The sequence below is a fragment of the Pseudophryne corroboree genome, chromosome 1 (genome assembly GCF_028390025.1).
Source record: "Pseudophryne corroboree isolate aPseCor3 chromosome 1, aPseCor3.hap2, whole genome shotgun sequence".
In the NCBI taxonomy this organism is placed as follows: Eukaryota; Metazoa; Chordata; class Amphibia; order Anura; family Myobatrachidae; genus Pseudophryne; species Pseudophryne corroboree.
This window is the reverse complement of record NC_086444.1, coordinates 931,942,334-931,967,277: the sequence shown is the minus strand read 5'-3', so window position 1 is coordinate 931,967,277 and position 24,944 is coordinate 931,942,334. Positions and strand designations below refer to the sequence as shown.

Sequence of the window (24,944 nt, the reverse complement as noted above, 5' to 3'; positions counted from 1 at the left end):
AGACGGGCCGATGTGGGATAGATGTGTGCTGAGCGAACCGCTCAGCACACATCTCTCCCGCCGCTCAGCACAGTGCGATGTGTGCTGAGTGTGCGGGGGGAGACGTGGGGGGGGGGGCGCTCATTTCACCCAGCGGGTGAAATGAGCGACCCGCTAGATTGGCCTGCATGCAGGCCAATCTAGCACCAGCGATAGCGATGCGCGAGGCTGCGCATCGCTATCGCTGTAGGGGGTACACACGGAGCGATAATGCTTAAATTCTAAGCAATCTAGTCAGATTGCTTAGAATATCGCTCCGTGAGTACCCCCCTTTAGTCACACCACGATGCAGCTAGGATGCACCAGGAGACTGTGCTGATTCTCTGCATCTGTACACAAAGTGTGACATTGTAGCAACCGCATTTTTTTTCCAAAACAAGTTCTGTTCTGCTCCGTATACAGACTCAGTCACACACAATATACAATTGTCGTATATCACATTAATCAGCAGTCTCCTGGGGTGTCCTAGTCACAGTGTATTGTGACTAAGATGCATTTTTGGTTAAAAAGATGCCCGATGCTTGCAGAGGTGTACAGGAGCTGGTGGCTTACTCGCACCAGGCATCTCATGCGGCATGGCGTATTGAGGCTAGATGTATGAGGACACATCTTTATATAAAAAAATGTACAGTAGGTGTGCCTAGAAGATGACATGATCTAAACTACAGATTTCTGAAGGTCTTCTAGAGAGATGCTGAATTCCAAAAGATATTTTTTGTTATTTAACTTAATCTTAGCACAAACTTCCCCTCTTATCAGTAAGCCCCCGATGACTGCTTCCAGAGGTACAGTAGATAGTAGGCTCCAGGACAGAAGAGACAGTCAGATATTGATTCTCATTTCAAATATCTATTTTTCCCAATGGCACATGATGATCATTATTCTTGCTATATAGAACAATAAGGAAGTCTAGATTACACATTGTGATGGACTTTTTGTTAAATTCATTAACTTGCAATTAATTAATTCATTTGCAAAATACACAATAATTTGTACTGCTGATAGCCAGAATTACTTTGCTGTTATCAAATGTGATGGTTCTCAGAAAAGTAATTCAAATAGGGTTATATACAAACTGGCAAAGAGAGGCCCCAGAGAGTATTTCTACTCAATGGCACCTATTTTTCTACCTTGAGGATAAACGTGTGCATGCCTCAAGTTTGCTTCCAGAACTGCCTACGTGAATATTACTGTGTGTATACTTTTCTTTATTTTAACAATAAAAAAAACAACTAAATGTTTTAACATATGTCAACTAATGGGGTTGGGTATAAAATACCAGCAGTCAGGTAACTGGCGATCACATGACTGACTGCGGCAGCCCGATAGTGAGAATCCTACACAAGATAGGGGTAAGTATTTTACCTCTCTCCCTTCCCTTACCCTAACCCTCCGCGGCTGTCGGCTAGGGCTAACCCTCGGGGGGTGTCAGCTATGACTAAACCTCCCCTAGTGCCTAACCATTCCCCTGAGCCCTAACCCCGCTTTGATACTCACCTTTGGGATGTTGGCTGTTGGTGTCCTGGCACCGGTCTCCTGAAGGGTATCGGGATTCCAGCATCGGTAGCATAACCACCAGCATCCCGACCAGTGGGATGCCAAACACAGCCCATCCAATCAGCTACCTGCAGTTTTTCTTGCACTGTTTTTTTTTTTTTTATATACCAGTACATTGATGTTTTATATGGATGCCTTTTTATTCCCATATTGCACATCCTTATAGAAAACATGCACATGTATGTTGAATATTATACAGTTACATTTTTATATTGTAGGTGTAAAAGATGTCCCATAAAAAGTATAGGAAAATACCTGATCTCCTTGTACCCATAAAAAACAAATCCTTATTCAACCACGTGCTAGCCACAAGATGTTAACCTATGTTCTCTCTTTTCCTTACCATCTGAATATACCTACTGCTCAATAAAGTATTTGTTTTGCAACACAACTTCTTATTTCCATCCATCTTCCCTTTCAGAACTAGTAAACCTTAATGTCGCCTGCAGACATTGCCAATTAGTTGTACTTCCTTTAAAAATTGGCTCATTTTTGCAGATTTGTGCTATGGTCACTCATTTTTGCAGCTTTATAAATTGCCTTTATTAGTTTTACTATATAAAGCCAAGACAACATTCGGGCTAAACTTTCAAACAACCATGCAGCAGGAGACCCTTACATCTTGGCCCCTCGGCGTAGATGAAAGTGTTGATTCTTCAATCTGTAATTACTGTTCCAGAACAGGTCTGTTTAATGACATCTGTAGGTCTCAATAGTTGAGATTCTTATAGGCGGTTCAAATGATTTATTTAACATGGGCATGATTCCAGTGTGGAGTTGAGCAAACAGCTACTGGTCTCTGTTGGCTGAGTACAGATATATATTGTTTTCCATTCTTCATTGTTATTGTAGTGTCTCGACAGGTTTTATTTCTAGAGCTCAGTGCTTCTCATCTCTGCTACTCAGGGACCACAAAAGGTCACGTTTTAAGGCTATCTCTGCCAGAGCACAGACGGCCTAATGTAATAGACTGGATCACTGCATGCCATTGATCAAATAGCATAAAACCGTATGCCTACCCAGACTGTGGCCATTCATTAACCTCAGCATTAATTTTTACCAATGACCAAAACAAAATGCTGACTATTTTGCTGCCCATTGTATCAACAGGAGCAGTGAGCAGACTTTAAAATGGACTCATAGATCTTTGCCATAACGCTTGATTCTGTGCACTGAATTTACTTCTGCCTAGCAATGGAATTCTTTTTACCTCCATTATTTAGTTTTACATAATTAAATAGATTTAGAAGTACTTATTTAATTCTACTTTCTCTGGATTCTCTTTCAGGTCATTTGTTTGTGTCATGTTTCCATCAATTTACAGTACTCCATAATATTTTTCTGCTTTATAAATTAAACTTACCTCTACTACTGCTACTACTACTGCTACTACTACTGGTAGTATTAGTAGTAGTAATAATAATAATAATAATAATAATAATAATAATAAAAGATGTACTATATTCAAATAGATTATCTTACAACTGTAATGTAGGTGTACTAAGCATTTGCCCATTTAGCATTACTGACTGAAGAATATTTCTGTTTCCCTTTTGTCAGTCTCTCTGAAGCACGATACACAACTAATAATGACTGGAGAGTTTACCAGATCCTGCTATAAGCCGCTAGTTAGAACAAATGTATGTTTATACCAAAGTATCATCTGTAGGGAACACTGATTTTGGGTATGCAGGTAGTTCCTATATATCTGAAACAGTTTCTATTTCTTATTAAAGTAAGATGGCTCAAAAAAAAAAATCCGTTTTGGTCAAAGACAAAGGTGACTTCCTATGTAGAGCCCTTATAGAAATCAATTCATTACTATTTTGATCAAACAAGATCTTGTTTTGTAAATGAAGCTATACTTCTTAGACAGTACTTTGCCCCATGTAAGCTCATATGTGTCCCCCCTTTGTTTAGTGACAATCCTCCATGCCCACCAATAAATTCTCAATTAACATAACAAAGTAATTAAACATGCTATACTAATCTTTAGATAACACTGAAAAGGAAAAAAACAAGAAATGTTATTTTTGAATTAAAAATGTAAAATCTTTTTAAAGTTAAACCTTTCTTTAGAAATGTGTGTTTCAATATTTCTTTATTCTACAATATATTAACTCCAAAACCAAATCTTGTCTTTTTTTGCAGTATCCTCTAACAATACTAATGCTATTCACTGGGGATATCTACAGCCTCCTGAGTTTTCTTAGCTTTGCTCGATGGCTTTTTATTGGCCTGGTTGTTGTTGGACTCATTTATCTGCGATACAAACGACCTGAGATGCATCGTCCTTTCAAGGTACACTCACCTCTGTGTCTGTCTGACATTAATCTTGATATGCCACACTGATCCTCTCTCAGTGTCACAGGAAATTGAGGAAGATTGTGTATCACCAACTAATATAGAGACTCCTCGGTGTGTAACTGTACCTGACAATATGGCTAACCACGTACAGTATATGAAATAGCCTAAAAAGTTTTTTCTGTGAAATGTTGGTATAAAGTTTCTGACGTATCATATGTGACTCTTGTTTAAAAATAAGCCAAATGATTCACTTCTTTATATTTTTTTTTATAAGTAAGAAGAAATGGCCTTTATTCATGAATATATATTTTTTAATGATTTATGGCCACTGCTAGATCATAAAATGTTCTAGCATAGGATGGTTGAAACTACCATATTAGCATATTCTCATCCAAGCTTAGGTTTCAGTACGTCAGTGGTTCAAAACTGGTGTTTGAATAATGATACTCTGCGCTAATATTTCAAAAGTATACCAAGTTAGTTTACTAGAAACCATGCTTATTTATGCTGGAATTATTCTGAAATATATTTACATAGTTTTAGCTTCAAACCCACCTTCGCTATAGATTATTTTATGTTTATTTTTATGCTTGTTATCTGTATAATTTTCATTCTTGTTAACCATCTAATGTAGAACCATAAATAAAAGTATTCAATTGGTTTACAGGATAGGTAATATGCATATTTAATTGACAAGGTTATTTGAAAGCAATATTAATAAAAATCATTGTTGCCTATATTTTAGTAAAGAAGGCACAAGTGGCATGCATGGTGAATTGCACCCCTTCTACCCAACCCCCTTCCTCTGCCTAGTGCCAAGATTTGTGCCATCACGCAGCGGAAGGCCAGGCTACAGTGATGCATTTCACTGCAAATCACTTTATTAAGTGTTTGGATCTGAGAGTGTTGGCTTACTCTTTTGGGAAACTCAGGATTCCCCAAGATAATATGGAAGAGTTGTCAACTGTGAACATATTTAAATGAAATGGTGCCATTTAGTTTGCCAGCCACTGTGATCTAAATAAACGCAGCACTACCCTTAGCTTTTTGGCAAAATTTATCATAAAATTAGAATACTGTACGTCAGTGTTTTCCAAACACAGTCCTCAGGGCACCCCAACAGTCCAGGTTTTAAGGATATCCAAGCTTGGGCACAGGTGACTTAATTAGTACCTCAGTCAATTTGATTATACCATCTGTGTACAAGCCGGGAGATCCCTAAAACCTGGACTGTTGGGGGTCCTTGAGGTCTGCGTTTGGGAACCACCGCTGTATGTAACTGCAAATGATGTAGATAGAATTGATTTTTATTTTATTTTTTTATTACAGGTGCCAATATTTATTCCAGCATTGTTTTCTTTCACCTGTCTGTTTATGGTTACTCTGTCACTGTATTCGGACCCAATAAACACTGGGATTGGCTTTGCGATTACCCTAACTGGTGTACCTGCTTACTATCTCTTTGTAGTCTGGGATAACAAACCAAAATGGTTCAGGAACTTTTCAGGTATAGTGCACTACTTTGTAATGTGAGTAATGTAACACTTTAACTAAAATGCAATGTTTTTCTTCAGTAGGACACAATGTGCTCCTATTATTGAAAGGTATTGAATATCATAAAAAAAATATACAAATAAAGTTCTGATTGTTGGATTTCGATCAGGGGCATAACACTCAGTCTCAGTGCCATAGGAATATTTAGGAATGGACTTCTCCTTAATGGGTCATCCTCTACAGATGCTCTCATACAGCTCTCATGAGCAAGAATGGGCCCCAGTGAATACAGCATACAGCAAATCTCCAAGTCCTGTGCATGCTGAGTAGCGCAGAGCAGGGGTCCTTGTAAAGGATGGACCAACAACCCTAGATTACCCTCACTGTCGAACCCCACAGAAGCAACATGTGACAGTTTCCCCAATGGATTTCAGTATTAAACACAGATTGTTGAGTGTAATTTATTTTATTATTTATTTCCCATTTCTTATATTCCGTTGCACTTTACAATCACTAGTTTTCAGAATGTGCTGCTATAACAGTTTGCTTGTTATTTAGCATATTTAGGGGCTTATTTATCAATGAGAGTTAAAACTTGTTATGAATAATAAAACTTGTTGCGCATAATAAATGGTGCTCCAGCCATTTAGGTCACAACTGTCATGGGTTTGGCAAATGACAGTTGGGACCTGATTGGCTGGATCATAGTTTATCATACGCAATGAGTTTTATCAATCACAGTGAGTTTTAAATCTCATTGATAAATGGGCCCTTTATTTCTCTGGTCCAACCATCAGAAAGCTTTTTATCTGCCCTCATGCTGTGAATGCTTGTGTCAGGGTCATTATGGGGAGATTTCCCCTTGAAATCAGAAACTGCTGACACCGCATTGTGAGAAAGGCTAATATGCTGTATGATTTTCCCTAAAATATTGTTTCGTGACTACAATATACCATGCAATGCTGTGTAAATAATGTTCTATCCTATCTAGAGCTTAATAAAGAAATATTTAAATGGTTGTGCAGGACATAGTTATTAGGCTCATTTACAGATGAGCATGAATCTTCCTAAATCAATACATGAAGCAATACATATGACCAATGAGGTCTCATTTGTTATCAACAGCATAATTACAGGGTTAAAGGGAAATGTGGCAAATTTGCAATGCAAAGCACTCGGTCCCACAGATGCAATAATCCTTAATGTGTTGATCAGTTGTCCAAGACATGTAAACTAATTTGCAATTCAGTAAATTATAAATTAACTCATTCTCTCCCAAGGGTGGGGCAGACTTCAGTTTTCGTCTTCTTTATAGTACATAAAAAACAGATCTGATCAGTGCTCTTAATTGAAAGCAGGAATTCTTACCCATGTGACTGTGCCTGTGCATAGATATTGCTTTTTAATACAGTATATTGTGACTCTATAAACAAAAGCTGTAAGTCAGAAATAGGGTCAATAAAACATATGATCGTAGTTTATTAGGCATGAAGAACGTTTTTTTGCAAAAGTAGATGCCATGGACCTGCAATACTTGGAAACAATAATAACATAAAAAAAGTATGCATTGATCATATTCATCCAAAATGCACATCCAAATTTCTCCCACCAGGTATTATGTAACTGAAAATATTTTATAGATAAATAGGAGCCACTGTATAGCACACTTACCTACATTTACACTGTCCCTTGTGGGAGATTCTCAGGGGAGGTTTAAGTGGGAGATGCATAATTGAGTCATCACGACCCTGCTTGTTCCTGTGCAGTGTTGTCATTTGCAGGGGAAGGGTGCAGAACCGCAATGACACAAATTACCACTTCATCCAACATCCCGAAATTCCTACTTCCCTAATGGAGCGCTGTAGATCTCTCCAAATTGTGGGAGTCTCTCTGACTTTCTGGGAAAGTAGGCAAGTATGCTATGAGTGTTTTTAAGATTTACAGTATGCTCCATTGTACAATACCTAGCAAAATGTAAACTTGTCTTTAGTACTGTATCAGCATATGTGGAACTAGTATTATTATTAGGCCACGGATTCTTAGGATCCAAAAAACTAAAATGTAATTTTTTTCAATCCATGTTTTAGGATTTTATAGGTTTTAAAAATGTCAGTTTAGGAATTTATACATTGTTTGAAAATAAAGCAAAACCCTGCAACATACCATTATGTTTGAAACACTGTCCCTTAATCACAGATATGTCCTGCTACTTCCTTGCAGTGTTTGCTCCTATTATGTGCTATGTGACGGGAGGCTGTGATCCATTCGCAGCCGCGGCTATCCCAGAGAAGCAAATGGATAGCGGATGCATGAGTATGCTAGCACCCGCGAATCTCGGGAGTCAGCAGTCACGTTAAGTACGCTACACAGCAAGGCTGTAACAGGACACATATGTATATACTGTATGAATTACATATAAAAACTACTCATTCCACACATTTCCACAGTAAATCTGTGTAGTTAACTTTAGAGATGAGCGAGTTCGGTTCACTGAGAACCGAACCCTACCAAACTTCACTACCCGAGCCCGGATCCAAGTCTGGCTCAGGTTTTCCCGCCTGACTCGGAAACCAAAATGAGGGAAAACGTCATCATCCCGTTGTCGGATTTTAGCTGGGTTTGGATTCCATATAAGGAGCCGCGCGTCGCCGCCATTTTCACTCCGGCATTGGAGAGTATAGAGAGAGGACATGTCTCCATCCTCTCAGTGTCCTCAGTGTCCGTGTCTTGTGCTGCATCTGTCCAGTCACAGTGGTTGTTTCCTCTGCTGCCATATGTCCAGTGCTGCTGTATAAGTCCAGTCCAGTGGTGCTGTGTTGTGCTGCATCAGTCCAGTCACAGTGGTGGTGTCCTCTGCTGCCATGTGTCCAGTGCTGCTGTGGTCCAGTGGTGCTGTGTTGTGCTGCATCAGTTCAGTGATGCTGTGTTGTGCTGCATCAGTCCAGTGGTGGTGTCTTGTGCTGCATCAGTCCAGTCACAGTGGTGGTGTCCTCTGCTGCCATATGTCCAGTGCTGCTGTATAAGACTACACTGATCATACAGAATGAGAGAAGTGGTACTGTGCAGGTGTCACATATAGATAGTAGGAACATGTATCTGCAGTATAATTACACTGATCATACAGAATAAGAGAAGCAATACTGTGCAGTGTCATATACATATAGGAACGTATATTTGCAGTATAATTACATTGATCATACAGAATGAGAGAAGTGAAACTGTGCAGCTGTCACATATAGATAGTAGGAATGTGTATCTGCAGTATAATTACACTGATCATACAGAATGAGAGAAGTGAAACTGTGCAGCTGTCACATATAGTTAGTAGGAATGTGTATCTGCAGTATAATTACACTGATCATACAGAATGAGAGAAAGTGATAGTGTGCAGGTGTCACATACATATAGGAATGTATATTTGCAGTATAATTGCATTGATTATACAGAATAATAGAAGTGATATTGTGCAGGTGTCACATACAGATAGTAGGAATGTGTATCTGGGGTATAATTACACTGATAATACATAATGAGAGAAGTGATACTGTGCAGATGTCACATACAGATAGTAGGAACATGTATCTGCAGTATAATTACACTGATCATACAGAATAAGAGAAGTGATACTGTACAGTGTCACATACATATAGGAATGTATATTTGCAGTAAAATTGCATTGATCATACAGAATAATAGAAGTGATACTTGCAGGTGTCACAGATAGTAGGAACATGTATCTGCAGTATAATTACACTGATCATACAGAATGAGAGAAGTGATACTGTGCAGCTGTCACATATAGATAGTAGGAATGTGTATCTGCAGTATAATTACACTGATCATACACATTGAGAGAAGTGATACTGTGCAGGTGTCACATATAGATAGTAGAAATGTGTATCTGCAGTATAATTGCACTGATCATACAGAATGAGAGAAGTGATACTGTGCAGGTGTCACATACAGATAGAAGGAACATGTACCTGCAGTAAAATTACACTCATCATACAGAATGAGAGAAGTGATACTGTGCAGGTGTCACATACAGATAGTAGGAACGTGTATCTGCAGTACCTCATTGCACCTCTTTTTCTTCTTTGCATGATGTGCTGTTTTGGGACTAGTTGCTTCTACGTGCCATCCTGTCTGCCATTGCAGTGCCACTCCTAGCTGGGCCAGGTGTTTGTGCCGCACACTTGTGTTGCTTAGGTTAGTCATCCAGTTACCTCATTGCACCTCTTTTTCTTCTTTGCATCATGTGCTGTTTGGGGCCTATTTTTTAAATATTCCATCCTGTCTGCCACTGCAGTGCCACTCCCAGATGGGCCAGGTGTTTGTGCTGCACACTTGTGTCGCTTAGCTTAGTCATACAGCTACCTCGGTGTAACTTTTAGGCCTAAAAACAATATTGTGAGGTGTGAGGTGTTCAGAATAGACTGGAAATGAGTGGAAATTAATGTTATTGAGTTTAATAATACTGTAGGATGAAAATTACCCCCAAATTCTGTGATTTTAGCTGTTTTTATGTTTTTTTTTCAAAAATCATCCAGAGCCAAAACCTGAAAGGGTGGGTTTGGCAAAACCAATCCAGATCCAAAACACGAGCATGGAACCAGAGCCAAAACCAAAACACAAAACACAAAAAGTGCCCGCCACACATCTCTAGTTAATTTAAGGAACAGAATTAGGTCTTTTAAGGATCCAACAGTCAAAATAAGTAATTTTAGGTACTGACACCCAGATTAGGTAATTTTAGGTCCTGTAGAAATCAAGTATGTTATTACCTGGTACATAAAACATAAAAGGAAACTGAAATTTTGAGTGTAATGGGAAAGGATTAGAGTAGATTAGAACCTAAGAATCCTGGGCTAAATTATTATATATTATGGTTTCTATGAATTCCACGGTTTTGCAACTGTGAAATCAGTCTGTGACATTGTGGAACATGTTTTTAAAATATATTTAGGACAATTTTTTTAGAAAAGTAACATAGTAATACACATTGTACAGCTTTACTGAAAAAAGAAAAACAGCAGTAAACACTTGAGTTCTACAAACAAAATAGCCTGAATTTATGAGTCATTAAATTAAATGAACTGTGAGAGATTTGCTTATCTCATACCTCCAAACTTTGATCTCAGCGGTGGAGGGACGGCAACGCGCGCGAAGGCGCGCGCCCATTTTAGGGGGTGTGGCCTAATGACAGGGGCGTGGCTTCGCAGCAAGTGCCGCAATCTCAGGCCACGCCCCGTTTTCGTCATTATGGGGGCATGAACAGCGCTGTGAGAGCTGCTGGCCGTGCCCCCTGTCCCTCTCTGCCGTGAATAGACGCTGTGCGCATGCACACAGCATCTTTTCACCACTGCTCTCCACAGAGCAGCGAGTGACAGGGAGGGATCTCCCAACTGCCCCCCCACCCGCGGGACACTGCGACCCGCGGGTGGGACAGCGGGTGAAAAACGGGACTGTCCCGCCAAAATCGGGACAGTTGGGAGGTATGTTATCTGTACATCTGTTCTGAAGCTTGACTAATTAAGTATCCAGGATACCTTAGCACTATAGGTTAAAGGTCTATACTTCACTGCAGCAATATTAACCATCAAGAGAAGCCTTGCTTCATATACAGTACTGAAGGTTATTTACTAACATTGCTCAATTGTACAAACCTGTAATAAATCTACAGCCACCAAAAAGACATCTGCATTTATTTGTCTCACTTGTTCTAGTCAGATAAAAGCTATTTGCTGGTTAGTTGCTATTGCCTAAGGCCGTGGTTTCTAAACTTTTGAATCACAATGCCCTAGAGCAGTGGTTCTCAAACTCGGTCCTCAGGACCCCACACAGTGCATGTTTTGCAGGTAACCCAGCAAGTGCACAGGTGTATTAATTACTCACTGACACATTTTGAAAGGTCAGCAGGTGGAGTTAATTATGTCACTTGTGATTCTGTGAGGAAACCTGTAAAACATGCACCGTGTGGGGTCCTGAGGACCGAGTTTGAGAACCTGTGCCCTAGAGTATCAGATTTTTTTTCATGACACCCCTAGGACAAAAGTTTCTTACTAAGAAATTTAGAAAAAATATAAAAATTAATAAATTGTTTAAATGTCATCCTTACGTTCCAATGTGTTGCGAGGGACAAGATTTGCTTCTGTTTGTCAGCAACCAGCACTGGTTTTGCTATTACATTGACCAAAAATAATTAGAATGGATCCTGGATCATCAAACCAAGGCACCACTGCAAGTGTCTCGAGGCACCCCAGGGTGTCTAGCACACAGGTTTTCTTTTAACCACTGTTTTAAGGGCATACTGGCCTACTCTCCCAGAAGTTGCAGCAAAATCACAATTTTTTTCGGTAGTCCCCCGCACGCATGGGAGAGTAGGCAAATCTCCCCACATCCCATTTGCTTCCTAGTGAAGTGGGCAGGGTGGGGAGAACGTTACCAAAAATGTGGCTCTGGGTGTAGGGAGCAGGGCTATGTGATTTAAATAGCGGCATGTAGCCCTACTGCCAACACGCAAATCACAACAGTTTTCCCACGTTGGTGGTGGGACCTAATAACATGTAATTCCACTAGTGATGAGCGGCTTAGGTTCCTCGGAAACCGAACCCCCCCGAACTTCACCCATTTTACACGGGTCCGAGGCATACTCGGATTCTCCCGTATGGCTCGGTTAACCCGAGCGCGCCCGAACGTCATCATCCCGCTGTCGGATTCTCACGAGATTCGGATTCTATATAAGGAGCCGTGCGTCGCCGCCACACAGATTGTGGGGGGGATAGAACAGCAGACATTTATCAGAGTAAGGGGGAGGGGGTGAGAGCAGCATGCCTTTCATCTGAAGGGTGGGTAGGTGGAAGGGGCAGTAGGCAGAAGTTTTGCCTAGGGTGTCCCGAGGAACCTTGCACCGGCCCTGCATATACTATACAGCATTATACCTCCGTCATGACTGAGCTACTGCATGAACTGTAGAGTATTGTCTTTTTCTTTAAATTTTCCATTTTATTTGCATCACAAATGCAGTGAAACACAGTGTACGAGAGATGCTGGCAAAAGCAGCAGCAGCTCATAATGGAGCACCCCTTACACAGAATCGGACTTGCGCACATATGTACAAATGTCACACATCACATTGATCAGTGCAAGCCAGCAGTGTCACACCCAGTTGTTTTATTTATGCAAACATGAGGCACATATTGAGTGAGAAAGACACTCGCTGCTGACAAGTCGCCCAAGAGGAAGACTAATTTCCACAACTTGAGCCACAGTGTGAGGGCACATCTGCATATTTACAATGCATGATATTAAGAAACATATAAACACAAACACTAGTTTAATACCACAATATAAAAGTGCCAAAATACAAAATCTCAATATAAAAAACATATTAAAATTTGACATATCTTTGAGTGACACATTAAGTGTGCAAATCTGAAGTCATTACGTTACCGTAAACACCATCACAAAGTATCCTTTACGTATGATTTTAACAACCGATGCAGTAAGGACATTCATAAAAATAAGGTAGATGAAAATACATTTACAGAGGAGAAGGTCCTAACAGAACTTTCAAAACTAAAAGTGGATAAATCAATGGGACCAGATGGGATACACCCAAGGATACTCAAAGAGCTAAAAGATGTGCTGATTACACCTTTAACAGAATTATTTAACCAGTCACTAAATACAGGTGCTATTCCAGAGGACTGGAAAAGAGCAAATGTAGTTCCACTGCACAAAAGTGGAAGCAAGGAAGAAGCAAGTAACTACAGACCAGTAAGCCTTACATCAGTAGTAGGGAAAGTAATGGAAAAACTATTAAAAGAAAGAGTAGTGGAATATCTTAAATCAAACAACTTACAGGATCCAAAACAGCATGGATTTACTGGTGGGAGATCATGCCAAACAAATCTTATTGACTTTTTTGACTCTGTGATGAAAATAATAGATCAAGGGGAGCTGTAGATGTAGCATATCTAGACTTTAGTAAGGCATTTGACACTGTCCCACATCGCAGACTGCTAAATAAACTTGAAAGCCTGGGGGTGGATTATATATCAGTTAAATGGATAAGAACCTGGTTGCAGGATAGGAAACAGACAGTCGTAGTTAATGGAGTGCAATCTATGGAGGGAAATGTTACCAGTGGAGTACCCCAGGGATCTGTACTTGGTCCAGTTCTCTTTAATATCTTTGTTGGTGACATTGCAGATGGTAATGAAGGGAAGATATGCCTCTTTGCAGATGATACAAAGATATGCAACAGGGTAGACACACCGGGAGGGGTCAAACAAATGATTAATGACCTAGGTAGGCTTGAGAAATGGTCAAGAACGTGGCAACTACAGCTTAATGCTAAAAAATGCAAAATCATGCACTTGGGTCTCAAAAACCCAAAGGCTAAGTATAGTATCAAGGGTACTATAATGGAAACTACTGAGGAGGAAAGAGATTTAGGAGTCACTATTTCAAGTGACTTGAAGGCAGGAAAGCAATGCAACAATGCAATGAGAAAGGCAAGTCAGATGCTTGGTTGCATAGGGAGAGGAATCAGTAGCAGGAAAAAAGAAGAAGTGATAATGCCACTGTATAGGTCATTGGTACGGCCCCATCTGGAATACTGTGTCCAGTTCTGGAGACCCTATCTCCAGAAGGATATAAATACATTAGAGAGTGTACAAAGAAGGGCAACTAAAATGGTGCATGGCCTACATCACAAAACTTACCCGGAAAGGCTAAAAGATCTTAACATGTATAGTTTGGAGGAGAGAAGGGAAAGGGGGGACATGATAGAAACTTTCAAATATATCAAGGGTCTTAACAAAGTTCAGGAGGGAAACATTCTTCAAAGGAAAAGAAGTATTAGAACTCGAGGGCATACATTGAGACTGGAGGGGGGTAGGTTCAGGGGAAATTTAAGGAAAAATTACTTCACAGAAAGGGTAGTGGATAAGTGGAATAGCCTCCCATCAGAGGTGGTAGAGGCTAAGACTGTAGGGCAATTTAAACATGCTTGGGACAGGCATATGAATATCCTTACAAAGAATTAAGGTTAAAAAAGGGTTGAGATTGCCTAAAGGATAAAATAAAAAAGGGGCAGACTAAATGGGCCAAGTGGTTCTTATCTGCCGTCAAATTCTATGTTTCTATGTTTTAAAGCAATGCTTGATGCCAGAAAATAACTATAATTAAAACTCATCTAATTAAAATATGTTTTTCTAGCAAACAGTTGGTTTTATACAGGTCAGAATGCTATTGAACCCTGTTAGTGAGGGAGGATTGGACACGTTAAAAGAACAGCTTGAATCCTTTAGCACACTTACTGGCTTAATGCTACTTTTCTAGCTATTTATTACATACACAACCACAGCCAAAACTGCAGTGTTCCTTATTTCTGCTGCACATAACATTATGTTCTTCATAATGATTCAGAAATAATTTGTAGCTAGGACTCTGCTTGTACAATATAACTTATGTATGCAAAGAAAACAAGTTCTCATCTCTATGTGTGTACTGCTGCTGTAGTGTCTTTCATCGTCTTTCTGTTTGTTTCTTGAAGGACATGCTTGCTTAGGTTTACCTGAACCATGTACTCTGCTTCGAAACTGAAACACTATAGGACCACAAATGTATTGGCAGAATAGGATAATTATGGGGGAGATTGGAGAATGGAGCTAATTCTGTGCATTTAGCCTGTGTGTAAAGCAGCAATCCCACTTACAAGGTTTTTCTTTTCTCTAAGCAGCAAGTCTAGTGCCTTTTAGCCATGCGTTTTCTCTTATATCCTCAAAACCAGCCTCTTAAAGAAAAAGAATTGCAGATAAAGACATAAGCTTTTAGGCTGTCAGAAGGTCTTGTAATGGCAGAGGGGAGAGAAGGAGGGAGAGGTTATCACAGGGAAAATAGAGTTCAGAGGGGAGTACCAAGACCTCTCTGCTCCCTATATCGTGGGCATATATCTTTGGTGTTTGCAATGGTAGTCACAAAACAATGTGGACAATCTGATCTGAGGAGAAAGGGAAAAGTAAAAAGGGTACATACTGAGATTCTTATTAAATTTTTTTTTTTTTTTTTACCATAGGATTGCTGATAAATTGTATGTATCTTTGCGGCTGCATCACACCTATCCATATGTTTGTGGAAATCATCGCTGTCATCTACAGTACAGACTTGTACCAGTCCTATACCCGGTGCAAGAGATTCATATGAAATCAGTGTACACTCACCTCAGCATAGCCTGTAGTTGTATCTCTATGCCTTTGACAAGCCTTCAGAAAACTTACACCAACATGAGAATGCACAAATATAATCCAGTTATGCACAATCAGCAGTTAGCCAAGATGCGACTGAGATGCGTTGAACTTGGATAGCACATTGCTCACAATTGCATACTCTCGGCTACACAGTGCAAAAAATCACAAGGTCCATCCGCCAAATAGATTTACAAGCAATTCTGCATCAGTCCCATAGTGTCATGTAAAAGTGCATGGACGATTTAATGGTTAGCATTACTGATACACAGTACTGAGGTCATGGGTACAATTCCCACCATGGCCCTAACTGTGTGGAGTTTGCATATTCTCCCTGTGCTTGTGTGGGCTTTCTCCAGGTTATCCTGTTTTCTCCCACAATCCAAAAATATACTGGTAGGTTATCTGGCACCCAACAAAAATTAACCTTAGTGTGAATGTGTGCGCCTGTACATGTGGTAGGGAATATAGATTGTAAGCTCCACTGGGGCAGGGACTGATGTGAATGGCTGAATATTCTCTGTAAAGCGCTGTGGAATATGTGTGCGCTATATAAATAACTGCTAATAATAAATAATGCTCACATTTCTGTTAGTAAACATTAAAAGACATCTTTTTTTATATGTGTCACCTCTTAAACCAGAAAAAGCCACACATAATAGAATGAATCTATCTGTATTCTCTGCTCATATTGTCCTGCTTGCTAATTCCTCGTTCCCCTAGTCTCCGACCATATTTCTTTCATTGATTTCTTTTTATTTTGTGCATTGTCTGTTAATCCTTACCTTCTAACGATGCAAATCGTGGCACTATCTGTCTTAAAATGTAATTTCCTGCAGGAGTATCCTGATCAGCACTACTGGAGTTTAAAAATAATAACATGCTCTATCACGCTGTCACTTCTGTGCCTAATGCCCTGGCCCTTTTATCCACTTGCATCACAATATTAAAATAATTGTAGCACGGATATCTCTGGGGGAAGTTATGCAATACCTTTCCTTTTCTTTTTTTCTTCTTACACATTCCATTCCAGTATAATACATATATTCCCTTGCACATTGTCATTTTTACTGAACTTAATATACATTGGCTACATTGTTCCATATTACTAGTTTCCAATTGTTCCCATTATTTACATGATACATTAGTGTAGTTATGTAAAGGATGCATCACTTTCATTACTGGAAAATTTCCATACAATTTAATACAGTAGGCAAATAAAATACATGTTACATGAAATTAATAAACACAGGAATATTATTATCCTTTATTTATATGGCACTACAAGGGTTTTGCAGCACCTTGCATGGCACGTATACAGAAGCAATGTAAACAAAGCAAGATTGAAAAACATGGGATACAAGCTATACAGTCATTGCTGCGGGCATGGTACACAGTATTTTGTCAAATTCACCATAATTTTGGCATAAGAATGTCAATCTGCTCATAATTTCGACATGTAGCATATCGACATACTTGCAATGTCAACATTGACCAGATCTACATCATGTTGACACTGATGAAATATCGATATGATTAGAATGTTGTCAAAATGTCCCTGTTGGTCTAGTAGTGACTTATTTGGTACAGGCGATTCAAGCAATGTCTTTCGGGCTGGTGGACATCTGGTGATGACTTCCAGAGGATCTAGATGCACTTGCGGCAGTGAATATGCCTAACTCCTAACCCTCCCCCTAGTGTCTAACCCTAACCTCCCATCCCGCAGCCTAACCCTAACCTCCCATCCTGCAGCCTAACCCTAACCTTCCCTCCTGCAGCCTAACCCTAACCTCCCATCCCGCAGCCTAACCCTAACCTTCCCTCCTGCAGCCTAACCCTAACCTCCCATTCCACAGCCTAACACTGCCATTCCCTCCTGCAGCCTAACCCTGACCTCCCATCCCGCAGACTAACCCTAACCTCCCATCCTGCAGCCTAACCCTAACCTCCTATCCCGCAGCCTAACCCTAACCTTCCCTCCTGCAGCCTAACCCTAACCTCCCATTCCACAGCCTAACACTGCCATTCCCTCCTGCAGCCTAACCCTGACCTCCCATCCCGCAGCCTAACCCTAACCTCCCATCCTGCAGCCTAACCCTAACCTTCCCTCCTGCAGCCTAACCCTAACCTCCCATCCCGCAGACTAACCCTAACCTTCCCTCCTGCAGCCTAACCCTAACCTCCCATCCCGCAGCCTAACCCTAACCTTCCCTCCTGCAGCCTAACCCTAATCTCCCATCCCACAGCCTAACACTGCCATTCCCTCCTGCAGCCTAACCCTGACCTCCCATCCCGCAGACTAACCCTGACCTCCCATCCCGCAGCCTAACCCTGACCTCCCATCCTGCAGCCTAACCCTAACCTCCCATCCCACAGCCTAACCCTAACCTCCCATCCCACAGCCTAACCCTAACCTCCCCTCCCTCTTCCTCACCCTAACCCTCCCCTCCTGCAGTCTAACCCTACCCTTCCCTCCTGCAGCCTAACTCTCTCTGCCAATCTGAGCAGAATGTCGGTGTATCACATGTTGACATTTCACATAACGATATTCTAGATATGTTGACAAAATGACATTCTATCAATATTGACATAACTGTCAACATAACTGCACGTGCTGATAAGTTCACTCTTGACATTTTAATAATGCCGACACATAACTGTCAACTTTGTGATGTTGACATTATGACATTTTGTCTAAATCTCCATTGCTGCACATGTAGTCATAATGCACATAAACACAGTGCCAGCTGAGCCAAAAGTTTCCGTGCCATTGATGGCAATGGGGAGGATATGATAGAATAAGCGTGGGAAGGAAAAGCACATGAGGGACTAAAACCCTGCTCATGAGATCTAACAATCTACATCATATGGTGCTACAGTCTGTGTACAAATCTGGTATAACCCAGAGCCACCATTCATACTTTTGCATTCATGCTCTAATATGCAGTAGAAAATGATCAGGTTGCTATGGGTTACTGCACTTATGTTATATGCATTTTTTAAGCTAAATGACAGTAACTATGTGATATATGTTAATCATACATCCCAACAATTGTTTTGGCAATCAAGCCTAATGTGCAATTTGCCATATCACTGTTGTCATGCTACACTGGGGCAATCTACCTCACATTGGCATGTACAGTATCAGTTCCCTTAGGTGACATATCCAAGACTTCATATGTGTGCTCAGTGGCACCGATAGTGGTGGAGGGGGAGCAAATGCACTTTTTCCAGGACCAGGCCTGTTGGAGAGGCCTGGACCCGCTGCCCCCTTCTCCATTATGGACAGTGGCATGTGGGGTGGGGAGAGAAATGACTGACTGCCTCTGCAGCTGTCTCTCCCCCCAGCCCAGTACATGGCACATGCTGCTGTGTGCTGGAGTGCTGCGCTATGGAGAGAGGCAGCTGCAGAGGCAGTCAGTCCTTTCTCTCACTGCGTAATGTGTGGGGGTGGGGGTGTGATCACACCCGTCCCTCGTCACCCATCCTCACACCAGCAGACACACAGAAGCTAATATTTTTAATATTGCCTAAGGAGGTGGGCTGGCCACACCTCCCTGCATAGAGCACCCCTCCTCCCAGTACCTGCGCCTGACACAGCTGTCGGCGCCCCTGTAGGTGCAGCACCTCTCCCTTAGCCCATTTTATTAAAAACACTGCTTCAATGCAGCAAGCACTTTCACTGGTAAGCATGCATGAAAAGGGCATCACCAGTGATACAGGCAAGGAGGTATAGGCCAGTACGACATATCAGTTAGATATTGATAGCTGCTACACCTTACTGCCAGTGCCATTAGCTGAGTTGCCAGGTTAATCACAGTGCTTGATAGCGAGATGGATCCAGGGCCATGAGTGCCTGGGGGCAGTCCAGCATAAGGGTAGCCATCGACCATCGATGTTCTCAATTCGATGATGGCTATCGACCATCAATGTTCCCAAGTCAATGATGGTCACATCAGTGATGATCGTTGACCAATGTTGAATACTTTTATCATCAATGGTGTATTACCAAATGGTTATACACCATCTATGGTAGCTGTTTACCTGAGGTTTTCTTTATTTTCAGTTATATTTACAATGCTCCTATTGCTGCATAGGGCTCCTAGGCTGTCAGCCAATACTGTATGTAAGAGCCAGGAATGGCATGTCCCGCCTCTTTCAATGGCTGAGTTGTCAGTCACAATTTAGCCCAGCCCAGGAGGTATTTATAAATCCTGCTCTCTTATAGTTTATAAGGGGCGGTAGTAATTAGCTAGTAGTAATTTATTAATTTTCTTTCAAAGCTCATGACTTTGCAGGCAGAACATGTTAAAGGATAAATGTACTTTTGGGTTGGTATTTTCTCATGTAAAATTAGATACATGTAAACCTGTCTATCACATACTGTATTAACGGTTTCCAACAGTGCTTCTCAAACTGTGTGCGATGGTACCCTGGGGTGCCTCAGGGCACTTGCATGGGTTCCTTTTATTGGTGGTCAAGGACCAATTCAAATTATTTATGGTCAATGTAGTAGACAAGACCCGTGCAGGTGGCTGTCAATTATAAAATATGTGGACAAACAGAAGCAAATCCTGTCCCCCACCGCACAACTGAACCTAAGGATGACATATAAACACAATTTACGTCACTTAATATTCCTTTCTAAATTTTTCAGTAAGAAACCTTTATCCTAGGGGTGCCATGAAAAAAATTCTGATAGTCTAGGGTGCCATGATTCAAAAAAGTTTGGGAACCACTGCTTTAGAGTATTATAGCCACTGTAGCTACAAAAAGGTACTTTTATTATAAATAGGACAGACAGATTTTTGGGCAACAAGCCGTATTCCATCTATTGATTTATCATAACTTTCTGTTTTAAGGCTTCCTATGCCAGATATGTACAGATATAAATTCTACATGTTGGGAAGTATTCAGTATGTTTTACCGGCGGACAGGATGACCGACAGCGGCATCCCACCTGCCAGAATGCTGGCAGCGGGGTGAGTGCAAAGTGTCCCCTTGTGGGCTTGGTGGCTCGCTGCGCTCACCACAGGATCTATTCCCACTCTATGGGTGTCGTGGACACCTACGAGTGGGAGTAGTCCTGTTGCGCAAGGTTTTTCGGATGGCGACATTGGCCCTCATTCCGAGTTGTTCGCTCACAAGCTGCTTTTAGCAGCTTTGCACACGCTAAGCCGCCGCCTACTGGGAATGAATCTTAGCATAGTAAAATTGTGAACGAAAGATTAGCAGAATTGCGAATAGACACTTCTTAGCAGTTTCTGAGTAGCTCCACACTTACTCTGCCACTGCGATCAGTTCAGTCAGTTTCGTTCCTGGTTTAACGTCACAAACACACCCAGCGTTCGCCCAGACACTCCCCCGTTTCTTCAGACACTCCCGCGTTTTTCCCAGAAACGGCAGCGTTTTTTCACACACACCCATAAAACGGCCAGTTTCCGCCCAGAAACACCCACTTCCTGTCAATCACATTACGATCACCAGAACGAAGAAAAAACCTGGTAATGCCGTGAGTAAAATACCTAACTGCATAGCAAATTTACTTGGAGCAGTCGCAGTGCGAACATTGCGCATGCGCAATTAGCGGAAAATTGCTGCGATGCGAAGAAAATTACCGAGCGAACAACTCGGAATGACCACCATTGTCGGCTGTCGGGATTCTGGTGTCGGTATCCTGACTGCTGGGATCCCGACAGCCCGCAAATGAAATGCATCCTGGTTGGGAGGGCTTGCAGGTGTTATAAACATTTCACTGAAATATTTGTAGTTTTTTTAAATATGTCAGGAAGATAGGCACAAAAAAAGTTGGTCAAAAACCAAACCAATTTTACCAACATGGTTTGAAAATTGTCACAAAGGAAGAAAAAAAGACATACCTTAAATCATACTTGCCTACTTTTGAAAAAGCATTTCAGGGAGATTGTGAAAGTAACCCTATCAGCATGGATGTGCACTGCTACATCTGAGAGGCGTATCATAAACATGACTCACATCCAAATGTGTATAAGCCCCAAAGTTAGTAAGATCTATTTGTTGAAGAAAAGACACTGACATTTTTCAGGACTTGTTTGTGCATTGTGTTTTTCAAGAGGTTCCATATACTGTAAGGGGCCACGAGAAACCTTATTTAAAATGAATGTAGCCATATGGATCATTGTGCCTTATAACTAGTGTAGAGAAATGGCACTGATGAACCTATTTGAATGTATGTATCTCTGATTTATTTCTCCCCCCCCCCCAAGAATGTAACAGCTGCATAATGGGGATAAGGTGCAATCAGGGAGATTGCTGGTCTGTTCAGGGAGTGAGGGAGATTGCTACTATTTCAGGGAGTCTCCTGCAGAATGAGGGAGGGTTGGCAACTATGCCTTAAATATGTTTCTTTTTGTCATGGCAACATTTTTGCACTTGTTTTTTGCGTTCATGATAGACAGATAAATAAATAAATAGATATAAATGTACCCTTAATAGTATGCACATCTGCTCTGTCTCAGGTCTCATACAGGCCGTTTGGTGCATTGCTGGTGGATGGCGGTATATTAACCACTACTATGGGGACTGTGGTTCATCTCCATCCACTCCACCCTGCACATAAATCAGCACACATCTCTGTGGTAGCAAAGGCCAGGAAGACATGAAAAAATTAGAGTAAAATAATCCTCTTCTCTGTGTTAGAATAGACAGCTTTTTTTTTTTTTTTTTTACAGTAGAAAAGATTTAAATACAAATAAATGTAGGAATAGTTTGTGACAGATACACTTAGCTTGTAGGAGAATTCCAGGTTACATTGTTCTCATTTTGTGTTTACAAATTGAGGGGATTATTAACAGTTACTGTACAAATATTTATTACTGAGCATAGGCAAAGATATTTTAGTTGAATACTATGCCATGTTAACAGTTATGAAAGTCAATCCACCTATTGTAATTGTATTGTAGGATATCTACAACTACAGTAACCTTCAACTAAATGCCTACAGAAAGATACAGTTTGCATTCGATTTCAGCAGTTAGAAATGTGTATGCATTTTTTTGCTGTGACAATACACTGTATCATTCCCCAAAAATGTAAAATGTTACAAACTGCTGATTCACTGTTAATTTAAAACAAAACAAAAAAACAATGTAAATTGTTGGTTCCATAGATTGATTAAGCAGACAGACTTGTATTTGTAAGAAACAGGATTGAATCTGTACTTCAATCCCATTGCAAAATTGAGTTTTGCGCCACTAGATGGCAGTATTAAATCAGGTTTATTTTGCATGAGCTTGATAAAAAAGAACACTTATTTTTAAAGGAGCTTTCAGCATTTTATCTGCTTCATATATGTGCCAGATTTAGACAACAGCTACTTCTTCCTATCTATCTATCTATCTATCTATCTATCTATCTATCTATCTATCTATCTATCTATCTATCTATCTATCTATATTACTTTTAAATAACACAAAAAAATCCTCAAATTGTGCCAAATAGCCCTATTTGGCGCACCACATATTTTGCAATTTAGCAGCGCCAAATATCTCAAGCACCTAAGTCTTAAGTATTATTCATGGTTAATAAAGGACTGGGTGGACTGACTCCAAGGCAATGTTTGTGAAGAGGCGTGTCATCTATCTCTTAAAAAATAACCAGTGTGCAAGGTTGCAATGAAACAGCAGATTCTTAATTAAGCCGTTCCGAGGGGTGTTCATATTAATCAAGATGTTATACAGTATGTTTGGATTGTTCTGATACAAGGTGAAATCTCTGGTAGACCTGTAATCATTGCTCCCTGTGCCCAGCATAGCTCAAATTTCATATGTTTTTAAATGGAGTAGGATAAAGAAGCCTTCATGTTTATGATAACTATACACATTTTTAGAGATGAGCGGGTTCGGTTCTCAGAGAACCGAACCCTACCAGACTTCACTACCCGAGCCCAGATCCAAGCCCGGCTCGGGTTTTCCCGCCTGACTCAAAACCAAAACGATGCAAAACGTCATCATCCCGCTGTCGGATTCTCGCAGGTTTTGGATTCCATAAAAGGAGTCGTGCGTCACCGCCATTTTCACTCCGGCATTGGAGAGTGTAGCGAGAGGAGGTGTCTCCATTCTCAGTGTCTGTGCGTGAGGGAAAGTGGGGTGGGGATTCCAGTGCTGTCTTGTGCTGCTCAGTCCAGTGTAGTGTTTTATGCTGCATCAGTCAAGTCACAGTGGTGGTGTCCCCTGCTGCCATATGTCCAGTGCTGCTGTATAAGTCCAGTGCAGTGGTGCTGTGTTGTGCTGCATCAGTACAGTAGTAGTGTCTTGTGCTGCATCAGTCCAGTCACAGTGGTGGTGTCCTCTGCTGCCATATGTCCAGTGCTGCTGTATAAGTCCAGTGCAGTGGTGCTGTGTTGTGCTGCATCAGTACAGTGGTAGTGTCTTGTGCCTTGTGCTGCATAAGTCCAAGCACAGTGGTGGTGTCCTCTGCTGCCATATGTCCAGTGTAGCTGTATAAGTCCAGTTCAGTGGTGCTGTGTTGTGCTGCATCAGTACAGTGGTAGTGTCTTGTGTTGCATCAGACCAGTCACAGTGGTGGTGTCCTCTGCTGCCATATGTCCAGTGCTGCTGTATAAGTCCAGTCCATTCCAGTGGTGCTGTGATGTCCTGCATCAGTCCAGTGGTGGTGTCCCTGTGCTGCTGTATAAGTTCAGTGGTACTGCCGCATATGTCCAGTGATACTGCCGTATATGTCCAGTGGTACTGCCGTATATGTCCAGTGGTACTGCCGTATATGTCCAGTGGTACTGCCGTATATGTCCAGTGGTACTGCCATATAAATCCAGCCCAGCGATACTACCGTATAAGTCCAGTGATACTGCCGTATAAAGCCAGTGATACTGCCGTGTATGTCTAGTGGTACTGCCAAACAAGTCCAGTAATACTGACATATATGTCCAGTGGTACTGCCATATATGTCCAGTGGTACTGCCGTATAAATCCAGTGGTACTACCGTATAAATCCAGTCCACTTATACTGCCGTATAAATCCAGTGATACTGCCGTATATGTCCAATGGCACTGCCATATAAGTTCAGTGGTACTGCCGTATAAATCCAGTGGTACTGGAGTATAAATCCAGTCCAGTGATACTGCTGTCTAAATCCAGTGATACTGCTGTATATGTCCAGTGGTACTGCCATATAAATCCAGTGATACTGCTGTATATGTCCAGTGGTACTGCCATATAAATCCAGTGATACTGCCATATATGTCCAGTGGTACTGCCATATAATTCCAGTGATACTGCCATATATGTCCAGGGGTA

The 24,944-nt window shown here is 41.1% G+C and overlaps 1 protein-coding gene across 1 annotated transcript in view; it reads left to right on the top strand.

Moving 5' to 3' along the window:
- SLC7A11 (solute carrier family 7 member 11) overlaps positions 1 to 24,944 on the top strand; it is a 328,653-nt gene that overhangs the window by 279,811 nt on the left and 23,898 nt on the right. The window contains exons 10-11 of the mRNA XM_063920358.1: positions 3,748 to 3,897; positions 5,233 to 5,410. Coding sequence (XP_063776428.1) covers positions 3,748 to 3,897; positions 5,233 to 5,410 — 328 coding nt within the window. The remainder of the gene's footprint in view (positions 1 to 3,747; positions 3,898 to 5,232; positions 5,411 to 24,944) is intronic.